At 37.9% G+C, this 25,972-nt stretch overlaps 1 protein-coding gene across 2 annotated transcripts in view; it reads left to right on the forward strand.

The window, feature by feature from the left end:
- The window catches only part of RPS6KA6 (ribosomal protein S6 kinase A6), a 163,574-nt gene that overhangs the window by 137,442 nt on the left and 160 nt on the right, over positions 1-25,972 (forward strand). For both annotated transcript variants that reach the window (XM_060137183.1, XM_060137182.1), the window contains exon 21: positions 24,550-24,690. In XM_060137183.1, coding sequence (XP_059993166.1) covers positions 24,550-24,690 — 141 coding nt within the window. The remainder of the gene's footprint in view (positions 1-24,549; positions 24,691-25,972) is intronic.

The raw sequence follows: 25,972 nt of genomic DNA on the forward strand, positions 1-25,972 counted from the left end.
TTATGTCATAGAGTGTTCTGCCTATGATTTTCTCTAAGAGTTTCATAATGTCTGGCCTTACATTTAGGTCTTTAATCCATTTTGAGTTTACTTTCATGTATGGTGTTAGGGACTGTTCTAATTTCATACTTTTATGTGTACCTGTCCAGTTTTGCCAGCAGCACTTATTGAAGAGGCTGTCTTTTCTCCACTGTATATTCTTGCCTCCTTTGGCAAAGATAAGGTGACCATACGTGCTTGGGATTATCTCTGGGTTTTCTATCCTGTTCCATTGATCTATATTTCCGTTTTTGTGACAGTACCATACTGTCTTGATTACTGTAACTTTGTAGTATAGTCTGAAGTCAGGGCGCCTGATTCCTCCAGCTCCATTTTTCGTTCTCAAGATTGCATTGGCTATTCAGGGTCTTTTGTGTTTCTATACAAATTGTGAATTTTTTTGTTCTAGTTCTGTGAAAAATGCCAGTGGTAGTTTGATAGGGATTGCATTAAATCTGTAGATTGCTTTGTGTAGAAGAGTCATTTTCACAATGTTGATTCTTCCACTCCAAGAACATGGTATATCTTTCCATATATTTGTGTCACCTTTAATTTCAATCATCAGTGTCTTATAATTTTCTGCATACAGGTCTTTTGTCTCCTTAGGTACGTTTATTCCTTGATATTTTTTTTGTTGTTGTAGTATTAAATGGAAGTGTTTTCTTGATTTCACTTTCAGATTTTTCATCACTATTGTATAGGAATGGCAGAGATTTCTGTGCATTTATTTTGTATCCTGCTACTTTACCAAATTCATTGATTAGCTCTAGCTGTTTTCTGGTAGCATCTTTAGGATGCTCTATGTATAGTATTATGTCATCTGCAAACAGAGATAGCTTTACTACTTCTTTTCCAATTTGGATTCCTTTCATTTGTTTTTCTTCTCTGATTGTTGTGGCGAAAACTTCCAAAACTATGTTGAATACTAGTGGTAAGAGTGGGCAACCTTGTCTTTTCCCGATCTTAGTGGAAATGGCTTCAGTTTTTCACCATTGAGGATGATGTTGGCTGTGGGTTTGTCATATATGGCCTTTATTATGTTGAGGAAAGTTCCCTCTCTGCCTACTTTCTGAAGGGTTTTTATCATAAATGCATGTTGAATTTTGTCAAAAGCTTTTTCTGCATTGATTTAGATGACCAAATGATTTTTCTCCTTCAATTTGTTAATATGGTGTATCACATTGATTTATTTGCATATATTGAAGAATCCTTTCATTCCTGGGATAAACCCCACTTGATCATGGTGTATGATCCTTTTAACGTGCTGTTGGATTCTGTTTGCTAGTATTGTGTTGAGGATTCTTGCATCTATGTTCAGCAGTGATATTGGCCTGTAGTTTTCTTTCCTTGTGACATTGTTGTGTGCTTTTGGTATTAGGGTGATGGAGGCCTCATAGAATGTGTTTGGGAGTGTTCCTCCCTCTGTTATATTTTGGAAGAGTTTGAGAAGGATAGGTGTTAGCTGTTTTCTAAATGTTTGATAGAATTCGCCTGTGAAGCCGTCTGGTCCTGGGCTTTTGTTGTTGGAAGATTTTTAATCACAGTTTCAATTTCAGTGCTTGTGATTGGTCTTTTCATATTTTCTATTTCTTCCTGGTTCAGTCTTGGAAGGTTGTGCATTTCTAAGAAATAGTCCATTTCTTCCAGGTTGTCCATTTTATTGGCATAGAGTTGCTTGTAGTAATCTCTCATGATCTTTTGTATTTCTGCAGTGTCAGTTGTTACTTCTCCTTTTTCATTTCTAATTCTATTGATTGGAGTCTTCTCCCTTTTTTTCTTAATGAGTCTGGCTAATGGTTTATCAATTTAGTTTATCTTCTCAAAGAACCAGCTTTTAGTTTTATTGATCTCTGCTATCGTTTCCTTCATTTTATTTTCATTTATTTCTGATGTGATATTTATGATTTCTTTCCTTCTGCTAACTTTGGGGGTTTTGTGTTCTTCTTTCTCTAATTGCTTTAGGTGCAAGGTTAGGTTGTTTATTTGAGATGTTTCCTGTTTCTTAAGGTAGGATTGTATTGCTATAAACTTCCCTCTTAGAACTGCTTTTTCTGCATCCCATAGGTTTTGGGTCGTCGTGTCTCCATTGTCATTTGTTTCTAGGTATTTTTTTATTTCCTCTTTGATTTCTTCAGTGATCACTTGGTTATTAAGTAGTGTATTGCTTAGCCTCCATGTGTTGTATTTTTTACAGATCTTTTCCTGTAATTGATATCTAGTCTTATAGCATTGTGGTCGGAAAATAACTTGATACAATTTATAATTCTTAAATTTACCAAGCCTTGATTTGTGACCCAAGATATGATCTATCCTGGAGAGTGTTGCATGATCACATGAGAAGAATGTGTATTCTGTATTTTTTTTGGATGGAATGTCCTATAAATATCAATTAAGTTCATCTATTTAATGTATCATTTAAAGCTAGTGTTTCCTTTTTTATTTTCCTTTTGGATGATCTGTCCATTGGTGAATGTGGGGTGTTAAAATCCCCTACTATGATTGTGTTACTGTTGATTTTCCCTTTTATGGCTGTTAGTATTTCCCTTATGTATTGAAGTGCTCCTATGTTGGGTGCATAAATATTTACAATTGTTATATCTTCTTCTTGGATCAGTCTCTTGATCATTATGTAGTGTCCTTCTTTGTCTCCTCTAAAAGTCTTTATTTTAAAGTCTATTTTGTCTGATATGAGAATTGCTACTCCAGCTTTCTTTTGATTTCCATTTGCATGGAATATTTTTTTCCATCCCCTCACTTTCAGTCTGTATGTGTCCCTAGGTCAGAGTGGGTCTCTTGTAGACAGCATATATATGGGTCTTGTTTTTGTATCCATTCAGCCAGTCTGCGTCTTTTGTTGGGGGCATTTTATCCATTTACATTTAAGGTTATTATCGATATGTATCTTCCTTTTCCCATTTTCTTAATTGTTTTGGGTTTGTTATTGTAGGTCTTTTCCTTCTCTTGTATTTCTTGCCTAGAGAAGTTCCTTTATCATTTGTTGTAAAGCTGGTTTGGTGGTGCTGAACCCTCTCAGCTTTTGCTTGTCTGTAATGGTTTTCATTTCTCCATCAAATTTGAACGAGATCCTTGCTGGATACAGTTCTCTTGGTTGTAGGTGTTTCTCCTTCATCACTTTAAATATTTCCTGCCAGTCCCTTTTGGCTTGCAGAGTTACTGCTGAAAGATCAGCAGTTAACCCTAGGGGCGGGATTCCCTTGTGTGTTATTTGTTGTTTTTCCCTTGCTGCTTTTAATATATATTCTTTGTATTTAATATTTGATAGCTTGATTAATATGTGTCTTGGCGTATTTCCTCTTGCATTTATCCTGTATGGGACTCTCTGTGCTTCCTGGAATTGATTAACTATTTCCTTTCCCATATTAGGGAAGTTTTCAATTATAATCTGTTCAAATATTTTCTCAGTCCCTTTCCATTTCTCTTCTTCTTGTGGGACACCTATAATTCGAATGTTGTTGTGTTTAATATTGTCCCAGAGGTCTCTGAGACTGTCCTCAGTTCTTTTCATTCTTTTTTCTTTATTATGCTCTGCAGTAGTAATTTCCACTATTTTATCTTCCAGGTCACTTATCCATTCCTCTGCCTCCATTATTCTTCTATTGATCCCTTGTAGAGAATTTTCAATTTCATTTATTTTGTTGTTCATCATTGTTTGTTAGCTCTTTAGTTCTTCTAGGTCCTTGTTAAAAGTTTCTTGTATTTTCTCTATTGTATTTCCAAGATTTTGGATCATATTTACTATCATTATTCTGAATTCTTTTTCAGGTAGACTGCCTATTTCCTCTTCATATGTTATGTCTGTTGGGTTTTTACCTTGATCCTTCATCTGCTGTGTGTTTTTTCTGTCTTCTCATTTTGTTTAACATAATGTGTTTGGGGTCTGCTTATCGCAGGCTGCAGGTTTATAGTTCCCGTTGTTTTTGGTGTCTGTACCTAGTGGCTAAGTTTGGTTCAGTTCGTTATGTAGGCCTCCTGTTGTAGGGGATTAGTGCCTGTGTTCTGGTGGATGAAGCTGCGTCTTGTCTTTCTGGTGGGCATGTCCACGTCTGGTGGTATATTTTGGGATGTCTGTGGCCTTATTGTGATTTTAGGCAGCCTCTCTGCTAATGGATGGTGCTGTGTTCCTGTCCTGCTAGTTGTTTGGCATAGGGTGTCCAGCACTGTAGCTTGCTGGTCGTTGAGTGGAGTTGGGTCTTGGCATTGAGATGGAGATCTCTGGGAGTTTTTTCCCATTTGATATTACCTGGAGCTGGGAGGTGTCTTGTGGACCAGTGTCCTGAAGTTGGCTCTCCCACCTCAGAAGTACAGCACTGACTCCTGTCTGGAACACCAAGAGACTTTCATCCACATGGCATAGAATAAAGGGGAGAAAATTTAGAAAGAACGAACGAAAGAAAAAAGATAAAATAAAATAAAGTAAAATAAGTTTACTAAAATACAAAATAGACAGAATTATTAAGAAAATACTTTTAGAAAGTAAACAAACAATGGATGGAGAGAACCCTAGGACAAATGGTGAAAACAAAGCTATGCAGACAAAATCACACACAGAAGCATATACATACACATTCACAAGAAGAGAAAAAGGGGCAAAAATAATATATCTTTACTCCCAAACTCCACCCCCTCAATTTGGGATGATTCGTTGTCTATTCAGGTATTCCACACATGCAGGGTACCTCAAGTTGATTGTGGAGATTTAATCTGCTCCTTCTGAGGCTGCTGGGAGAGATTTCCTTTTCTCTTCTTTGTTCACACAGCTCCAGGGGCTCAGCTTTGGATTTGTACCCGCCTCTCCGTGTAGGTCACCTGAGGGCATCTGTTCCCCCTCAGAAAGGATGGGGTTAATGGAGCAGCTTATTCGGAAGCTATGACTCAGTCTGGGGGGAGGGAGGGTACAGATGTGGGGCGACCCTGTGGCGTCAGCAGCCGGCGTGATGTTGCACCAGCCTGAGACACACCGTGCATTCTCCCAGGGAAGTTTTCCTTGGTACTCAGGACCCTGGCAGTGGCGGGCTGTACAGTCTCCTGGGAGGGGAGGTATGGATAGTGACCTGTGCTCACACACAGGCTTCTTGGTGGCTGCAGCAGCAGCCTTAGCGTCTCATGCCCGTCTCTTGGGTCCGCGCTTATAGTGCTGGCTTGCACCCATCTCTGAGCTCCTTCAATCGGCACTCTTAATCCCGTCTCCTCACGCACCAGGAAACAGAGAAGAAAAAGTCTCTTGCCTCTTCGGCAGGTCCAGACTATTTCCTGGACTCCGTCCAAGTTAGCCGTGGTGCACTAGCCCCCTTCAGCCTGTGTTCACGCAACCAACCCCAGTCCTCTCCCTGGGATCTGATCTCTGAAGCCCAAGCCTCATCTCCCAGCCCCCGCCCTCCCTGGTGGGTGAGCAGACAAGCGTCTCGGGCTGGAGAGTGCGGGTCGGCACCGATCCTCTGTGCAGGAATCTCTCCGCTTTGCCCTCCACACCCCTGTTGCTGTGCTCTCCTCGGTGGCTCTGAAGCTTCCACCCTCCACCACCCACAGTCTCTGCCCGTGAAGGGGCTTCTAGTGTGTGAATACCTTTCCTCCTTCACAATTCCCTCTAGGTGCAGGTCCCATCCCTATTCTTTGTTTCTGTTTTTTCTTTTTTCTTTTGCCCTACCCAGGTACGTGGGGAGTTTCTCACCGTTTGGGAGGTCTGAGGACTTCTGCTAGCATTCAGTAGGTATTCTATTGGAGCAGTTCCACATGCATATGTATTTCTGATGTATCTCTGGGGAGGAAGGTGATCTCCTCGTCTTACTCTTCCGCCATCTTAAAGCTCCTATTCTTTTTGATACAGTGGTAAATGAGAATGTTTCCTTAATTTCTCTTTCTGATCTTTCATTGTTAGTGTATAGGAATGAAAGAGATTACTGTGCATTAATTTTGTATCCTGAAACTTTACCAAATTCATCGATAAGGTCTAGTAGTTTTCTGGTAGCATCTTTAGGATTTTCTATGTATAGTATCATGTCATCAGCAGGCAGTGACCATTTTACTTCTTTTCCAATTTGAATTACTTTTATTTCTTTTTCTTCTCTGATAGCCGTGGATGGGACTTCCAACACTATGTTGAATAAAAGTAGCAAAATGCACATCCGTGTCTTGTTCCTGATCTTAGAGGAAAAGCTTTCAGCTTTTCACTGTTGCATATGATGTTAACTGTGGGTTTTTCACATATGGATTTTGTTATGTTGAGGTAGGTTCCCTCTATCCTCACTTTTTGGAGAGTTTTTATCATAAATTGATGTTGAGTTTTGTCAAAAGCTTTTTCTGCATCTGTTGAGATGATCATATGGTTTTTATTCTTCAACTTGTCAGTGTGGTGTATCACAATGTTTGGTTTGCAGATATTGAAAAATCCTCATATCCCTGGGAAGAATTCCATTTGATCTTCTTGTATGATTCTTCTAATGTATCATTGTTTTCAGATTGCTAATATTTTGTTGAAAATTTTTGTGTCTTTTGTTCATTGGTGATATTGGCCTGTAATTTTCTTTTTTTATGATATCTTTGTCTGGTTTTAGTATCAGGGTTATGGTGGCCTCACAGAATAAGTTTGGATGTGTTCCTTCCTCTGCAATTTTTGTTTTTGTTTATTTTTATTTTCTTATTTTTTTCGGTATGCAGGCCTCTCACTGTTGTGGCCTCTCCCATTGCAGAGCACAAGCTCCAGATAGGCAGGCTCAGCGGCCATGGCTCACGGGCCCAGCCGCTCCGTGGCGTTTGGGATCTTCCTGTACCAAGGCACGAACCCAGGTCACCTGCATCGGCAGGAGGACTCTCAACCACTGCGCCACTAGGGAAGCCCCTCTGCAATATTTTGGACTAGGTTCAGAAGGATAGGTGCTAATTGTGCTCTCGATGTTTGGTAGAATTCGCCTGTATAGCCATCTGGTCCAGGATTTTTATTTGTTGGGAGTGTTTCTTTTGTAATTATATTCAAGTATAGTTCATTCACAATGTTGTGTTTAATTTCTGCTGTACAGCAAAGTGACTCAGTTACATATATATATATAGATAGATAGATAGATAGATAGATAGATTCTTTTTCATATTCTTTTCCAATATGTTTTTTTAAATCTTTATTGGAGTATAATTATTTTACAATGGTGTGTTACTTTCTGCTTTACAACAAAATGAATCAGTTATATATATATACATATGTTCCCATATCTCTTCCCTCTTGCGTCTCCCTCCCTCCCACCCTCCCTATCCCACCCGTCCAGGCGGTCACAAAGCACCGAGCGGATCTCGCTGTGCTATGCGGCTATTTCGCACTAGCTATCTACCTTACGTTTGGTAGTGTATATATGTCCATGCCTCTCGCTTTGTCACATCTTACTCTACCCCCTCCTCATTTCCTCAAGTCCATTCTCTAGTAGGTCTGTGTCTTTATTCCTGTTTCACCCCTAGGTTCTTCATGACATTTTTTTTCTTAAATTCCGTATATACGTGTTAGCATACGGTATTTGACTCTCTCTTTCTGACTTACTTCACCCTGTATGACAGACTCTAGGTCAATCCACCACATTACAAATAGCTCAATTTTCGTTTCTTTTTATGGCTGAGTAATATTCCATTGTATATTTGTGCCACATCTTTTTATTTTAACATCTTTATTGGGGTATAATTGCTTTACAATGGTGTGTTAGTTTCTGCTTTATAACAAAATGAATCAGTTATACATATACATATGTTCCCATATGTCTTCCCTCTTGCATGTCCCTCCCTCCCACCCTCCCTATCCCACCCCTCCAGGCTGTCACAAAGCACCGAGCCAATATCCCTGTGCCATGCGGCTGCTTCCCAATAGCTATCTACCTTACTACGTTTGTTAGTGTGTATATGTCCATGACTCTCTCTCGCCCTTTCACAGCTCACCCTTCCCCCTCCCCATATCCTCAAGTCTGTTCTCCAGTAGGTCTGCATCTTTATTCCTGTCTTACCCCTAGGTTCTTCATGACATTTTTTTTCTTAAATTCCATATATATGTGTTAGCATAAGGTATTTGTCTTTTTCTTTCTGACTTACTTCACTCTGTATGACAGACTCTAGGTCTATCCACCTCATTACAAATAGCTCAGTTTTGTTTCTTTTTAAGGCTGACTAATATTCCATTGTATATATATGCCACATCCTCTTTATCCATTCATCCGATGATGGGCACTTGGGTTGTTTCCATCTCTGAGCTATTGTAAATAGAGCTGCAATGAACATTTTGGTACATGACTCTTTTTGAATTTTGGTTTTCTCGGGGTATATGCTCAGTAGTGGGATTGCTGGGTCACATGGTTGTTCTAATTGTAGTTTTTTAAGGAACCTCCATACTGTTCTCCATAGTGGCTGAACCAATTCACATTCCCACCAGCAGTGCAAGAGTGTTCCCTTTTCTCCACACCCTCTCCAGCATTTATTGTTTCTAGATTTTTTGATGATGGCCATTCTGACCGGTGTGAGATGATATCTCATTGTAGTTTTGATTTACATTTCTCTAATGATTAATGATGTTGAGCATTCTTTCATGTGTTTGTTGGCAGTCTGTATATCTTCTTTGGAGAAATGTCTATTTAGGTCTTCTGCCTATTTTTGGATTGGGTTGTTTATTTTTTTTTATTGAGCTGCATGAGCTGCTTGTAAATTTTGGAGATTAATCCTTTTTCAGTTGCTTCATTTGCAAATATTTTCTCCCATTCTGAGGGTTGTCTTTTGGTCTTGTTTATGGTTTCCTTTGCTCTGCAACAGCTTTGAAGTTCCATTAGGTCCCATTTGTTTATTTTTGTTTTTATTTCCATTTTTCTAGGAGGTGGGTCAAAAAGGATCCTGCTGTGATTTATGTCATAGAGTGTTCTGCCTATGTTTTCCTCTAAGAGTTTGATAGTTTCCAGCCTTACATTTAGGTCTTTAATCCATTTTGAGCTTATTTTTGTGTATGGTGTTAGGGGGTAATCCAATTTCATACTTTTACATTTACCTGTCCAGTTTTCCCAGCACCACTTATTGAAGAGGCTGTCCTTTCTCCACTGTACATTCCTGCCACCTTTATCAAAGATAAGGTGTCCATATATGCGTGGGTTTATCTCTGGGCTTTCTATCCTGTTCCATTGATCTTTCTGTTTTTCTGCAACTACCATACTGTCTTGATTACTGTAGCTTTATAGTATAGTCTGAGGTCAGGGAGCCTGATTCCTCCAGCTCCCTTTTTCGTTCTCAAGATTCCTTTGGTTATTCGGGGTCTTTTGTGTTTCCATACAAATTGTGAAATTTTTTGTTCTAGTTCTGTGGAAAATGCCAGTGGTAGTTTGATAGGGATTGCATTGAATCTATAGATTGCTTTGGGTGGTAGAGTCATTTTCACAATGTTGATTCTTCCAATCCAAGAACATGGTATATCTCTCCCTCTATTTGTATCATCTTCAATTTTTTTCATCAGTGTCTTATAATTTTCTGCATACAGGTCTTTTGTCTCCTTAGGTATGTTTATTCCTAGATATTTTATTCTTTTTGTTGCAATGGTAAATGGGAGTGTTTTCTTGATTTCACTTTCAGATTTTTCATCATTAGTATATAGGAATGCCAGAGATTTCTGTGCATTAATTTTGTATCCTGCTACTTTACCAAATTCATTGATTAGCTCTAGTAGTTTTCTGGTAGCATATTTAGGATTCTCTATGTATAGTATCAAGTCATCTGCAAACAGTGACAGCTTTACTTCTTCTTTTCCGATTTGAATTCCTTTTATTTCCTTTACTTCTCTGATTGCTGTGGCTAAAACGTCCAAAACTATGTTGAATAAGAGTGGTGAGAGTGGGCAACCTTGTCTTGTTCCTGATCTTAGTGGAAATGCTTTCAGGTTTTCACCATTGAGGATGATGTTGGCTGTGGGTTTGTCATATATGGCCTTTATTATGTTGAGGAAAGTTCCCTCTATGCCTATTTCTGGAGGGTTTTTATCGTAAATCGTTGTTGAATTGTGTCGAAAGCTTACTCTCCATCTATTGAGATGATCATATGTTTTTTCTCCTTCAATTTGTTAATATAGTGTATCATGTTGATTGATTTGCGTATATTGAAGAATCCTTGCATTCCTGGAATAAACCACACTTGATCATGGTGTATGATCCGTTTAATGTGCTTTTGGATTCTGTTTGCTAGTATTTTGTTGAGGGTTTTTGCATCGGTGTTCATCAGTGATATTAGCCTGCAGTTTTCTTTCTTTGTGACATCCTTGTCTGGTTTTGGTATCAGGGTGATGATGGCCTTGTAGTATGAGTTTGGGAGTGTTCCTCCCTCTGCTATATTTTGGAAGAGTTTGAGAAGCATAGGTGTTAGCTCTTCTCTAAATGATTGATAGAATTTGCCTGTGAAGCCATCTGGTCCTGGGCTTTTGTTGGAAGACTTTTAAACACAGTTTCAATTTCAGTGCTTGTGATTGGTCTATTCATATATTCTATTTCTTCTTGCTTCAGTCTTGTCAGGTTGTGCCTTTCTAGGAATTTATCCATTTGTTCCAGGTTGTCCATTTTATTGGCATAGATTAGCTTGTAGTAATCTCTCATGATCTTTTGTATTTCTGAAATGTCAGTTGTTACCTCTCCTTTTTCATTTCTAATTCTATTGATTTGAGTCTTTTCCCTTTTTTTCTTGATGAATCTGGCTAATGGTTTATCAATTTTGTTTATCTTCTCAAAGAACCAGCTTTTAGTTTTATTGATCTTTGCTATCATTTCCTTCATTTCTTTTTCATTTATTTCTGATGTGATTTTTATGATTTCTTTCATTCTGCTAACTTTGGTTTTTTTTTTACTCTTCTTTCTCTAATTGCTTTAGGCACAAGGTTAGGTTGTTTATTCGAGATGTTTCCTGTTTCTTAAGGGAGGAGTGTATTGCTATAAACTTCCCTCTTAGAACTGCTTTTGCTGCATTCCATAGATTTTGGGTCATCATGTCTCCATTGTCATTTGTTTCTAGGTATTTTTTTATTTCCTGTTTTATTTCTTCAGTGATCACTTCGTTAGTAAATAGTGTATTGTTTAGCCTCCATGTGTTTGTATTTTTTACAGATCTTTTCCTTTAATTGATATCTAGTCTAATAGCGTTGTGGTAGGAAAAGATACTTGATACAATTTCAATTTTCTTAAATTTACCAAGGCGCTTGATTTGTGACCCAAGATATGATCTATCCTGGAGAATGTTCCATGAGCACTTGAGAAAAATGTGTATTCTGTAGTTTTTGAATGGAATGTCCTATAAATATCAATTAAGTCCATCTTGTTTAATGTGTCATTTAAAGCTTGTGTTTCCTTATTTATTTTCATTTTGGATGATCTGTTCATTGGTAAAATTGGGGTGTTAAAGTCCCCTAGTATGAATGTGTTACTGTCGATTTCCCCTTTTAATGCTGTTAGTATTTGCCTTATATATTGAGGTGCTCCTATGTTGGGTGCATAAATATTTACAACTGTTATGTCTTCTTCTTGGATTGATCCCTTGATCATTATGTAGTGTCCTTCTTTGTCTCTTCTAAAAGTCTTTATTTTAAAGTCTATTTTGTCTGATATGAGAATTGCTACTCCAGCTCTCTTTTGGTTTCTATTTGCATGAAATATCTTTTTCCATTCCCTTACTTTCAGTCTGTATGTGTCTCTAGGTCTGAAGTGGGTCTCTTGTAGATAGCAAATATATGGATCTTGTTTTTGTCTCCACTCCACCAATCTGTGTCTTTTGGTTGGAGCGTTTAGTCCATTTACATTTAAGGTGATTATCGATATGTATGTTCCTATTCCCATTTTCTTAATTGTTTTGGGTTCGTTATTGTAGGTCTTTTCCTTCTCTTGTGTTTCTTGCCTAGAGAAGTTCCTTTAGCAGTTGTTGTTGAGCTGGTTTGGTGGCGCTGAACTCTCTCAGCTTTTGCTTGTCTGTAAAGGTTTTAATTTCTCCATCAAATCTGAATGAGATCCTTGCTGGGTAGAGTAATCTTTTTTGCAGATTTTTCTCCTTCATCACATTAAATATATCTTGCCAGTCTCTTCTGGCTTGAAGAGTTTCTGCTGAAAGTTCAACTGTTAACCTTATGGGGATTCCCTTGTGTGTTATTTGTTGTTTTTCCCTTGCTGCTTTTAGTATGTTTTCTTTGTATTTAATTTTTGACAGTTTGATTAGTATGTGTCTTGGCGTATTTCTCCTTGGATTTATCCTGTATGGGACTCTCTGTGCTTCCTTTACTTGATTAACTATTTCCTTTCCCATATTTGGGAGGTTTTCAACTATAATCTCTTCAAATATTTTCTCAGTCACTTTCGTTTTCTCTTCTTCTTCTGGAACCCCTACAATTCGAATGTTGGTGCATTTAATGTTTTCTCAGAAGTCTCTGAGACTGTCCTCAGTTCTTTTCATTCTTTTTTCTTTCTTCTGCTCTGCAGTAGTTATTTCCACTATTCTATCTTCCAGATTACTTCTCCGTTCTTCTGCCTCAGTTATTCTGCTATTGAATCCATCTAGAGTATTTTTCACTTCATTTATTTTGTTGTTCATCGTTGTTTGTTTCATCTTTATTTCTTCTAGATCCTTGTTTAATGTTTCCTGCATTTTGTCTATTCTATTTCCAAGATCTTGGATCATCCTTACTATCATTTTTCTGAATTCTTTTTCAGGTAGACTCCCTATTTTCTCTTCATTTGTTAGGTCTGGTGGGTTTTTATCTTGCTCCTTCATCTGCTGTGTGTTTTTTCTGTCTTCTCATTTTGCTTATCTTACTGTGTTTGGGTGTCTCCTTTTTGCAGACTGCAGGTTCGTAGTTCCCGTTGTTTTTGATGTCTGTCCCCAGTGGCCAATGTTGGTCCAGTGTGTTGTGTAGTCCCCCTGGTGGAGGGGACTAGTGCCTGTTTTCTGGTGGTTGAGGCTGGATCTTATCTTTCTGGTGGGCAGGTCCACGTCTGGTTGTGTGTTTTGGGGTGTCTGTGGACTTATTATGATTTTGGTCAGCCTCTCTGCTAATGGGTGGGGTTGTGTTCCTCTCTTGCTAGTAGTTTGGCATAGCATGTCCGGCACTGTTGCTTGCTGGTCGTTGAGTGAAGCTGGGTGCTGGTGTTGAGGTGGAGATCTCTGGGAGATTTTCACTGTTTGATATTATGTGGAGCTGGGACATCTTGTGGACCAGTGTCCTGAAGTTGGCTCTCCCACCTCAGAGGCACAGCACTAACTCATGGCTGCAGCACCAAGAGCCTTTCATCCACATGGCTCAGAAGAAAAGGGAGAAAAAGTAGAAAGAAAGAATTAGTAGAAGAAGAAAGAAAGGAAGAAAGAAAGAAAGAAGAAAAGAAAGAAAGAAAGAAAGAAAGAATGGAGGGAGGGAGGGAGGGTGGAAGGAAGCAGCGAAGGAAGGAGAAAAGAAAGAAAGAAGATAAAGTAAAATAAAGTAAAATAAGATAAAATATAATAAAGTTATTAAAATAAAGAAAATATTTATTAAGAGAAAAAGAAAACAAAAAAACAGACGCATAGAACCCTGGGTCAAATGGAAGCAAAGCTATACAGACAAAATCTCACACAGAACCATACACATAAACACTCACAAAAAGAGGAAAAGGGGAAAAAATCATAAATCATGCTCTCAAAGTCCACCTCCTCAATTTGGGATCATTCGTTGTCTAAAGGAGGGATGGAAGGAAACAAAGAACAAAGATAAAGTAAAATAAAGTTATTAAAATAAAAACTAATTATTAAGAAAATTTTTTTTAAAAAATACGAATGGATAGAACCCTCGGACAAATGGTGGAAGCAAAACTATACAGACAAAATCACACACAGAAGTATACACATACACACAAAAAGTGAAAAAGGGGAAAAAATCATAAATCTTGCTGTCAAAGTCCACCTCCTTAGTTTGGGATGATTCGTTGTCTATTCATGTTTTCCACAGATACCGGGTACATCAAGTTGATTGTGGAGCTTTAATCCACTGCTTCTGAGGCTGCTGGGAGAGATTTCCCTTTCTCTTCTTTGTTCTCACAGCTCCCAGGGGCTCAGCTTTGGATTTGGCCCCGCCTCTGCGTGTAGGTCGCTGGAGGGCGTCTATTCTTCGCTCAGATAGGATGAGGTTAAAGGATCAGCTGATTCTGGGGTTCTGGCTCACTCAGGCCAGGGGTAGGGAGGGACACGGAATGCGGGGCGAGCCTGCGGCGGCAGAGGCCACCATGACGTTGCACCAGCCTGATGCACACCGTGCATTCTCCCTGGGGAGTTGTGCCTGTATCACAGGACCCTGGCAGTGGCGGGCTGCACAGGCTCCCTGGAAGGGGGGTGTGGATAGTGACCTGTGCTCGCACACAGGCTTCTTGGTGGCAGCAGCAGCAGCCTTAGTGTCTCATGCCTGTCTCTAGGGTCCGTGCTATTAGCCACGGCTCACACCCGTCTCTGGAGCTCCTTTAAGCAGCATTCTTAATCCCCTCTCCTCACGCTTGAGGAATCAAAGAGGGAAGAAAAAGTTCCTTGCCTCTTCGGCAGGTCCAGACTTTTCCCCAGACTCCCTCCCATCCAGCCGTGGTGCACTAACCCCCTGCAGGCTGTGTTCACGCCACCAACCCCAGTCCTCTCCCTGCGTTCCAACCGAAGCCCAAGCCTCAGCTCCCAGCCCCGTCCATCCCGGCGGGGGAGCAGACAAGCCTCTCGGGCTGGTCAGTGCCAGTCGGCCCTGATCCTCTGTGTGGGAATCTCCCCGCTTTGCCCTCCACACCCCTGTGGCTACGCTCTCCTCCACATCCCCGAAGCTCCCCCCCTCTGCCTCCCACAATCTCTGCCCACGAAGGGGCTCCTAGTGTGTGGAAACCTTTCCTCCTTCACAACTCCCTCCCACTGGTGCGGGTCCCATCCCCATTCTTTTGTCTCTGTTTATTCTTTTTTCTTTTTCCCTACCCAGGTACATGGGTAGTTTCTTGCCTTTTGGGAGGTCTGAGGTCTTCTGCCAGTGTTCAGTAGGTGTTCTGTAGGAGTTGTTCCACGTGTAGATGTATTTCTGGTGTATCTGTGGGAAGGAAGTTGATCTCCATGTCTTACTCTTCTGCCATCTTCCCGGAAGTCCCCCATTATGGTTTATCACAGGATATTGAATATGGTTCCCTGTGCTATACAGTAGGACCGTGTTGTTTATCCCTCCTACATATAATAGTTTGTATCTGCTAATCCAGAATTCCCAATCCTTCCTTCCCCCACCCTCCCCACCTTGGCAACCACAAGTCTCTTCTCTGTATTTGTTAGTTTTTTTTTCGTAGATATGTTCATTTGTATTGTATTTTAGATTCCACGTAAAAGTGATATCATATGGTATTTGTCTTTCTCTTTATGACTTACTTCACTTAACATGATAATATCCAGGTCCATCCACGTTGCTGCAAATGGCATTATTTCATTATTTTTTTATGGCTGAGTAATATTCCATTCTACGTATGTACCAGAACTTCTTTATCCATTCATCTGTTGATGGACACTTAGCAATGGTTGCTTCCATGTCTTGGCTATTGTACATAGTGCTGCTATCAACATAGAGGTGAATGTATCTTTTCGAATTATAGTATTGCCTGGGTATATGCCCACGAGTAGGATTGCTGGATCATATGGCACCTTTATTTTTAGTTTTTTGAGAACCTCTGTACTGTTTTCCATTATGGCTGCACCAATTTACATTCCCACCAACAGCGTAAGAGGGTTCCCTTTTCTCCATACCCTCTCTAGCATTTATTATTTGTAGACATTTTAATGATGGCCATTTTGCCTGGTTTGAGATGATACCTCATTGTAATGTTGATTTGCATTTCTCTAATAATTAGTGATAATGAGCATCTTTTCATGTGCCTTTTGGCCATCTGTATGTCTTCTTTGGAGAAACGTCTATTTAGGTGTTCTGCCCATTTTTCATTTGAGTTATTTGTGTTTTTTTGTTATTGAATTGTAGGAGCTATTTGTATATTTTGGAAATTAAACCCTTGTTGGTTACATGATTTGCAAATATTTTCTTCTAGTCCGTAGGTTGTCTTTTCGTTTTGTTTATGGTTTCCTTTACTGTTCCAAAGCTTATATGTTTGACTAGGTCCTATTTATTTTTGCTTTTTTTTCTGTTGCTGTGTGAGACTGACCTAAGAAAACATTAGTAGAATGTATGTCAGAGAATGTTTTGCCTGTGTTCTTGTTACCGAATCCATGCTCACTCTGCTTGCCGCATGACTGGTCAATAAATTGGGAGATGAGGTGTTGAGGCACGGAATATGACTTTTTTTGGGAAGCTGGCAGACCGAGAAGATGGCAGGTTAATGTCTCCAAAAAACCATCTTATCGGGGTCTGGATGCCCACTTGTTTTATAGAAGAGAAAGAGGGAGGAGGTGAGGAAGTAAAATAAAAAGGCTGTGTCTTGCAAATATCTCCTGGAATGGCCAGCCTTGGGGAGGAGATGTGTTAATTTCTTCTTTTTTGCAGCCATTCACAGGTAGACAGGATCAGGATGTTTCCCTGAACAAAGGCACTTTGGTTTAACATTCACGCAGAGGGGCAGGGTTCTGCAAGGCAGGCCATTATGTATAGACAGTATCCTGTCAGTGAACAAAAGTAACAGGAAGCAAAGGTTAAAGTAAAGAAACAGATCCAACATGGAGTCAGGATTGGCTCTTCCCTGTTACACTCTCTTCTAGGAGTTTTATAGTATCTTGTGTTATATTTAAGTCTTTAAGCCATTTTGAGTTTATTTTTGTGTATGTTGTGAGAGAGTGTGTTCTAGCTTCATTGATTTACATGTGACTGTCCAGCTTTCCCAGCATCACTTGCTGTAGAGACTGTCTTTTCCCCATTGTATATTCTTGCCTCTCTTGTCAACGATTAATTGCACATAGGTGTGTGGGTTTATTTCTGGGCTCTCAGCTCTGTTCCATTGATCTGTCTCCTTTTGTGCCAGTACCATGCTGTTTTGATTACTGTAGCTTCATAGTAGTGTCTGAAATCTGGGAGGGTTGGTTATGCCTCCTGCTTTGTTCTTTTTCCTCAGGATTGCTTTGGCAATTCTGGGTCTTTTATGGTTCCATATAAATTTTAGGATTATTTGTTCTAGTTCTTTGAATAATGTCATAGGTATTTTGTTTAGAGCTTTAAATCACAGATTCAATTTCACTACATGTAATTGGTCTATTCGTATTTTCTATTTCTTCCTGATTAAGTCTTGGGAGATTGTACCTTTCTAAGAGTTTGTCCATTTCTTCTAGGTTGTCCATTTTATTGGCATATAGTTGCTTGTAGTAATCTCTCATGATCCTTTGTATTTCTGTGGTGTTCGTTGAAACTTCTCCTTTTTCATTTCTAATTTTCTTAATTTGGGCCCTTTCCCTTGTTTTCTTGATGAGTCCGGCTAAAGGTTTATCAATTTTGTTTATCTTTTCAAAGAACCAGATTTTAGTTTCATTAATCTTTTCTATTGTTTTCTTAGTGTCTATTTAATTTATTTCTGCTCAGATCTTTGTGTTTCCTTCTACTACCTTTGGGTTTTGTTTGTTCTTCTCTCTCCAGTGCCTTTAGGTGTAAGGTTAGCTTCCTTATTTGAGATTTGTCTTGTTTCCTGAGGTAAGCTTGTATTGCTATAAACTTCCATCTTAGAACTGTTTTTGCTGCTTCCCATATCTTTTGGATCTTCATGCTTTCATTTTCACTTGTCTCTAGGTATTTTTTTTTATTTCTTCTTTGATTTCTTCAGTGATCCATTGGTTGATTAGGAGCATATTGTTTAGCCTACATGTGCTTGTGGTTCTTTTTGCAGTTTCTTTCTTGTAGTTGATTTCTAATCTCATAGCATCATGGTTAGAAAAGATGCTAGATATGATTTCAATTTTCTTAAATTTACCAAGGCTTGCTTTGTTGCCTAGCATGTGATCTATCCTGGAGACTGTTCAGTGTGCACTTGAAAAGAATGTGTATTCTGATCCTTTTGGATGGAACACTCTATAGATATCAGTTAAGTCCATCTGGTGTAATGTGTCACTTAAGGACTGTGTTCTTTATTGATTTTATTTCTTTTCCTTGTCTGATTCCTTTGGTGAGGACTTCTAGTACTATGTTAAATACAAGTGGTGAGAGTGGACGTTTTTATCTTGTTCCTGATTTTAGAGGAAACACTTTTAGATTTCATCATTGACTATGATGTTAGCTGTGGGTTTGTCATATATGGCCTTTATTATGTTGAGGTATATTACCTCTATACCAACTTTGTTTAGAGTTTTTATCATAAATGATGTTTAGGGGCTTCCCTGGTGGTGCAGTGGTTGAGAGTCTGCCTGCCGATGCAGGGGACATGGGTTCGTGCCCCGGTCAGGGAGGATCCCACATGCCGCGGAGCGGCTAGGCCCGTGAGCCATGGCCGCTGAGCCTGCGCGTCCGGAGTCTGTTCTCCACAATGGGTGAGGCCACAACAGTGAAAGGCCCGCATACCAAAAAAAAAAAAAAAAATGATGTTTAATTTTTTTCAAATGCATTTACAGCATCTATTGAGATAATCATATGATTTTTCTTCTTCAATTTGTTAATGTGGTGTATCACATTGATTGATTTGCAGATACTGAAGCATCCTTTACATCTCTGGGATAAATCCTACTTTATCATTTTGTGTTCCACTTAATAGGTTGTTCAATTTAGTTTGCTAATATTTTATTGAGGGTTTTTATCTATGTTCATCAGTGATATTAGCTTGTAATTTTCCTTTCTTTGGTGGTATCTTTGGTTTTGGTATCAGGGTTATGCTTGCCTTATAAAATGAGTTCAAAAGTATTCTTTTTTGTTTAATTTTCTAGGAATTCTTTGAGAAGGATGTGTGTTAACTCTTATTTAAATGCTTTTAGAATTCATCAGTGAAGCCATTTGTCCTGGACTTTTGTTTATTGGGAATTGTTTTTATTACTGATTCAGTTTTATTACTGGTAATTGGTCTGTCCACATTTTCTAGTTCTTCCTGGTTCAGTCTTGGAAGAATGTATGTTTCTAGGAATTTATCCATTTTTTTCTAGATTGTCCATTTTTTGGAGTATAGCTGTTTGTAATAATCTCTTATGATCCTTTTTATTTCTGTGCTATTAGTTATTTATCCTCTTTCCCTTCTGATTTTATTGATTTGGGCTCTTTCTCTTTTTTTCTTGATGAGTCTGGCTAGAGGTTTTTAATCTCTATTTCATTTGTTTCTGCTCTGATCTTTATTATTTCTTTCCTTCTACTAACTTTGAGTTTTGTTTCTTTCTTCTTTTTCTAGTTCCTTTAAGTGTAAGGTTAGATTGTTTGGCATTTTTCTTGCTTCCTGATATAGGTGTGGATCACTATCCACTTCCCTCTAATAACTGCTTTTGCTGTGGCCCATAGATTGTAGATCATTGTGTTTTTTGCTTTCATTTGTCTCTAATTATTTTTTGATTTCCTCTTTGATTTCTGCAGCGATCCATTGGTTGTTTAGTGCATGTTGTTTAGACTCCACATGTGTGGGTTTTTTTTTTTAAGTTTTTTGTTGTTGTTCTTGTACTTGATTTCTAGTCTCATACCATTGTTGGAAAATATGCTTTATATGATTTCAGTCTTCTTAAATTTATTGAGGCTTGTTTTGCAACCCAGCATGTGAACTGTCTTTGGAGCATGTTCCATGTGCCCTTGAAAAAAATGTGTGTTTTTTTGTTTTTGGATAAAAAAGTTCTGTATATTTGTATTATTTTCACCTAGTCTAATGTGTCATTTAAGACCAGTTTTTCCTTATTGATTTTCTGTCTGGATGATCTCTCCATTGATGTAAGTGTGATATTGACATTGACTACTATTATTGTGTTACTGTCAATTTGTCTTTTAATATCAGTATTTGCATTATGTATTTAGGTATTCCAACTTTGGTTTCATATATATTTACAATTGATATACATCTTGCTGGATTGACCGCTTCATCATTATGTAATGTCCTTCTTTGTCTCTTGTTACAGTCTTTGTTTCAAAGTCTATTCATCTAATATAAGTATTGCTACCCCAGCTTTCTTTTCATTTCCATTTGGATGGAATACCTTTTTTATCATGTCACATTCAGTTTTTGTGTGTGTTTACATCTGAAGTGAGTCTCTTATAGGTAGCATATAGATGGTCTTGTTTTTTTTAGTCATTCAGCCACTTTCTATGTATTTTGATTGGAACATTTAATTTATTTACATTTTAAATAATTATCAATAGGTATGTATCAATACTTATTGCCATTTTGTTAATTTTTTTCTGGTTGTTTTTGTCTTTTTTATCTTTCTTCATCTTTTGCTCTCTTCCCTTGTGATTTGATGATTATCACTAGTGTTATGTTTGGATTCCTTTCTCTCTCTCTCTCTCTCTCTCTCGTGTGTGTGTGTGTGTGTGTGTGTGTGTGTGTGTGTGTGTGTGTCTGTTACAGGTTTTTGCTTTGTGGTTACCATGATGTTCGTATTTCACTATATATGATTATTTTCAGTTGATGATCTCTTAAGTTTGAACTCATCTAAAAACCCTGCATTTTTATACCCCTCTTATGTTTAATGTTTTTAACATCATATTTTCCATGTTTTTATGTGTATTTCTTAACTACTTTATTTGTATATATAGGTGATTTTACCACTCTTGTCTTTTAACCTTCCTAGTAGTTTTATAAGTGGTTGACTTTTACTGTGCCTTTGCCTTTACCAGTGAGATTTTGCCTTTTGTAATTTTTATATTTCTAGTTTGGGTCTTGTCTTTGCTACTTATAGAAGTCCCTTTAGCATTTCTTGGAGAGCCATTGGTTTAGTGATACCTAACTCTTTTAGTGCTTGCTTCTCTGTAAAACATTCTCTCTCCTTCAAATCTGAAGATAGCCTTGCTGGGTAGAGTAGTCTTGGTTGTATGTTTTGTCCTTTCATCACTTTGAATACATCACTTTGGCACTCCCTTCTGGCTTGCAGGTTCTGCTGAAAAGTCAACTGAAAGTCTTATGGGAATCCCTTTGTATGTAACTAGTTGCTTTTCTCTTGCCATTTTTAAGATTCCCTATCTATAATTTTTGCCGTTTTAGTTATAGTGTGCCTTGGTGTGGATCTCTTTTCGTTCAGCTTGTTTTGGACTCAGTTGCTTCCTGGACCTGGATGTCCATTTCCTTTCCCAGGTAGGGGAAGTTTCCAGTTAATATTTCTTCAGATAAATTGTGTCCCTTTCTCTCTTCTCCTTTGGGACCCTTATAATGTGAATATTTGTACTCTTGGTATTTTTTCCAGAAATCTTTTAAAAGCTATCCTCATTTCTTAAATTCTTTTGTTCCCTTTTTCTGTTCAGCTTGGGTGATTTACATTATTCTCTCCTTCAGTTCACTGATCTGTTTCTCTGTATTATGTCATGTACTCTTGATTCCTTCTTAGTGTTATTTTTGTTTTTTTTTTAATTTCAACTATTGTATTCTTCAGCTCTGTTTTATGGTTCTTTATACTTTGTAACTCTTTGTTAGACTTCTCACTGTGTTCATCCATTATTCTCCCAAGTTCATTGAGCAGTTTTATGATCATTACCTTGAAGTCTTTATTGGGTAGGTTGCTCTCTTCCAGTTTGTTTAGTTCTTCTGAGATTCTGTCTTGTTCCTTTGTTTGGAACATATTCCTCTGTCTCCTCATTTTGCCCAGTTCTCTGTGTTTATTTCTATTTATTAAGTAGGTCAGTCATGTTTCCTGATCTTGGAGAAGTGGCATTATGTAGGAGATATCCTATGGGGCCAATCAGCATACTCCACTCTGGTCACCAGAGCTATATGTCCTAGGGGTGCCCCATGTGTGTGCTGCGTGGGTTCTTCTGTTGTGGTGGGGCCACTACTCTGGGTGTGCTGGCAGACAGGGCTGGCTCCCAGCCCAGTTGGTTGCCAGGCCCTGTGTTGTGGTGGCTGCCAGCCCACTGTTGGGCAGGGCTGGGTCCTGGCATGAGTGGTTGTTCAGCCCCAGTGGTCCCAAGGCTGGTGCTGCCTTGCTAGTAGGGGGGACCAGGGGCCTAGGTGACTGTCTGCAGGATCTGGGGGGACCTAGGGCTGGTACCTCACCACTGGTGGGTGGGGTTGTCCCAGGGCAGCTTAATGTATGTGCCTATGGGGCTTTTATTTTTATCTTTGTTTCATCATATGTAACATGTCTTTTTCTTTTCTCAGTTACTTTTAAAGTTTTCTCTGTCTTGGGTTTTGAGCAATTTGGTTTGATGTCCCTTGGTGTAATTTTCTTTATTTCTTTTACTTGGGGTTCACTGACCTTTGATATGTGGGTTCATAGTTTCCATAAAATCTGGAAATTTTAGAGACATTATTTCTTCAAATATTGTTTTCTTCCCTCTTACTTTCTGGGACTCTAATTGTAGTTGTGTGCTTTGTCAGTTGAAGTTGTCCCATAGCTCATTGATGCTCTGCTCTTTTGCTTGCTTGTTTTGCACTTTTTTTTTCTTTTTTATAGTGTTTATTGCCGTGTCTTCACCAGTCTTTTTACCTGCCATCTTAAATTTGCCATTAATCCTATTTGGTTCTTTTTAATTTTTTTTGTCTCACATTTTAGTTTTCATCTCTGTTTTATTTGTTTCTTTTTATGTCTCTCTACTTAACTTTTGAACATATGTTTCAGTTGTGGGTCAATTTTGATTGATTGATTTTTTTCTTTTCATTTTGCATTGTATTTTCCTTCTCTTTTGTATGCCTTGTAATTTTGGATAAGAAGCTTGACATAGTGAATTTTACCTTGGTGAGTGCTGGATGCTTTTGTATTCCCATTCTTGAGCTATTTTCTGAGTTAAATTAGGGAAAACAATTGATACTTTTGTGCCTTCCTTTTAAGATATTTTTAGGCAGGACCAGAGTAGTGTTTAATCTAGGGATACTCACTACTCAGGCAGGTTTCTTTCAAGTTCTCTACCAAATACTCAATGAATATGAGATTTTTCCAGTCTGACTGGTGGGAACAGGCAATATTCTTCACCCTGCATGAACTCCCATTTCCCTCTAATCCTTTCATACAGTTCTTCCCATGACCTTTGTTATTTTTTTCACCACATATGGGTTTGTAATGAAGACACTTGAAAGAGACCCCCTACAGGGTTCTCTCTCTGCTCCTCTTACCTCTTCATTAATCTTTCTTGCTTTTTCTGCCCTGGTCTTCCCTGACTCTCAGTTCTGCTTCATCACCACAGGGAATCTGCCAGGCTCTGCCTGAGTTTTCCTTACCTACCCAGCATCCTGAAAACTCTTTCAAGGTTCTAAGCTAGAGCAATCATAGGGCTTACTTGATTTGTTTCCCATCTTTTAGGGGTTACTTTCCTTCATTGCCTAATATCTGATCTCTTGAAAATTGTTGCTTCCTATATTTTATAGGTATGTTTTTTTGGAGGGGCTGGGTTTCAACCAGGTGAGTGAATCCAGTTCCTGGTTTTACATCTTGGCCAGAGGCACAGAAGTTCTGGGAACTTTAATCATTTTTATGATTATCATTTATGTCTGTTTTATTGATGTAATTCACTGTTATGTTCTTTTTAATATTATTTTTTCATTTATTTCTGCACATATGTTCTTTTTCCAATAGATTTTTTTGATTGGTTGTTCTACTCCTCTACATAGTTTCAACCAATTACATTATTCTTCAAATTCTGACATTACAGTGTAGTCTTTGGTTTCTCACTACCTCTGCTAGTGATAAAAAGTTCACAAATGCTTTTGTTTCTATATTAGAAGATGCTTGTTAAGGAGAGTTTAATTCTCCTTTCTATAAAAGATGCTTGGTAGAGAGTTTATTTTAAATTGTTACATCATTTAATAAATTTAAAATTGTGTTTTACTATGAGGTTATATTACATTTATAAGTTTTTATTACAACATAGAGAAAATAAGCATATTTACATTTACTCTGATGAAAAATATATGATATTCTGACCACTACATTGCTAGAAATCAGCTGCTAACCTTGGATTTATGTTTTGCTTTCTTTAGTATTTTATACAGTAAACCACCAGTTACTGAGCATATTAACAACATGGGACCCCCATTCTATGATGTTGTATCTGTATACAGATACACTTATACTTTGGGGCCCAGATTACCAGCAAAGATCTATAGTTCCTTTCTCCTCCTGACCATTTAGCATATTCCACCATAGTTCCTGCTACTTTACATTTTTCTCCTCCCTCACTAACCACATTCAAGTTACACAGCATTGGTATCCCCTGGTTTTAGAATGGTAAATAAGGATATGCTGTATTTTGAAAAATCTGTTTTAAGATTCTCTTTTGACAGTTAACTATGCAGTATATGGGTTTTGTTTACCCTAATGATAGGTCAACTAAAACAGATTGCAAAGCTATTAATCCTCTCATACTTTGAGAAAATGTGAAATGATATATTTTACTAAAACCTTTAATGATATGTAGTTTCATGTATGTATATATATATATTTTTCATTTTAATTTAGGATTTGCTTTCCCATATGCTGCATATGGACCCACAGCAGCGGTACACTACAGAACAAGTATTAAAACACTCATGGATAACCCACAGAGATCAGTTGCCAAATGATCAGCCAAGTAGAAATGATACATCACATGTTGTTAAGGTAAAACAAACATACTTTTAAGCACTTTCTAAATGCTTGATACTAATAATGCCATTGCATGCCATCCACTGATGACACATATAATTACTTTAAAGTATCTTTATTTTTTAAAGGTATATTTATAGATTTTTTGTTTTGGTTTGCTTTTTTAAGTAACAAACTTCTTTAGCTACTGCCCTACTGATGATAAATAAAATTTTCTTGATTGTATTTGACTTGCTCTTAAGAGATACTGGGGCTAGGAGCAGACTAAATTCAAGTTTTGTATGGAACCAAAAGATGGCTAGTGGTTCCTAAATTAATAACCATTGGTTTCCATATTTATAGACATTGAACCTAGATTTTAAAGTTTAGTGTTTTATCCATTTATCTGTTGATGGACACTAAGATGTTTCCATATCTTGGCCATTGTGATATTGCTGGAATGAACATGGGAATGCAGATAATCTCTGAGGGTAAAGAAATTGTGATGTGTGTGTGTGTCTGTGTGTGTGTGTGTATGGAATATATTATATATAGTAGAATATTATTCAGCTTTTTAAAAGGAGATCTTGCCATTTGCCACAACATAGATGAACCCATAAGACATTATTGTTAAGTGAAATAATGTAGACACAGAAAGAAAAATAGTACATGATCTCTCTTATATGTGGAATCTAAAAAAGTCATATATGTAGAAACAGAGAGTAGAACAGTGGTTACCAGGGGCACGGAGGTGGTGGAAATGGGGAGATATTTGTTAAGGTATACAAAGTTACAGTTATGTAGGATGAATAAGTCTAGAGATCTAATGTGAAGCCTGATGACTATAGTTAATAATACTATATTGAGTACTGGAAATTTTCTAAGATTTCAGGTGCTCTCATCACACAAAAAGTGATAACTGTGTGAAGAGAAAATATGTTGATTAGCTTGACTGTAGTAATCATTTTACTATAGATATCAAAATAACATGTTATATGCCTTAAATGTATACAATTCTTATTAAAAATAAGATTAAAAAGATATTTAAAAGCAAATTCAAAGAGTTTTGAAAGACTGATAAAAATAATACATTTTAGTGTTTTAAAAATTTGTAAGAAGCATAGTTATTGAAGCAAAAAATATACAAGTAATCAAGTGTTAATTAATCAAGGGAGCATCAATGCACAGATTAAGGATTCTCAATTATTTTCCTGGGGAGAAAAAGTTGTAGTCTAGTTAAATTTCTCATGATATAATGTGGAAGTTTTCTTACTTCCAGAGATTGTTATTCATTTTGTGATATTTTTCATTATTTTAG

The sequence above is a fragment of the Lagenorhynchus albirostris genome, chromosome X, assembly GCF_949774975.1.
Source record: "Lagenorhynchus albirostris chromosome X, mLagAlb1.1, whole genome shotgun sequence".
NCBI lineage: Eukaryota > Metazoa > Chordata > Mammalia > Artiodactyla > Delphinidae > Lagenorhynchus > Lagenorhynchus albirostris.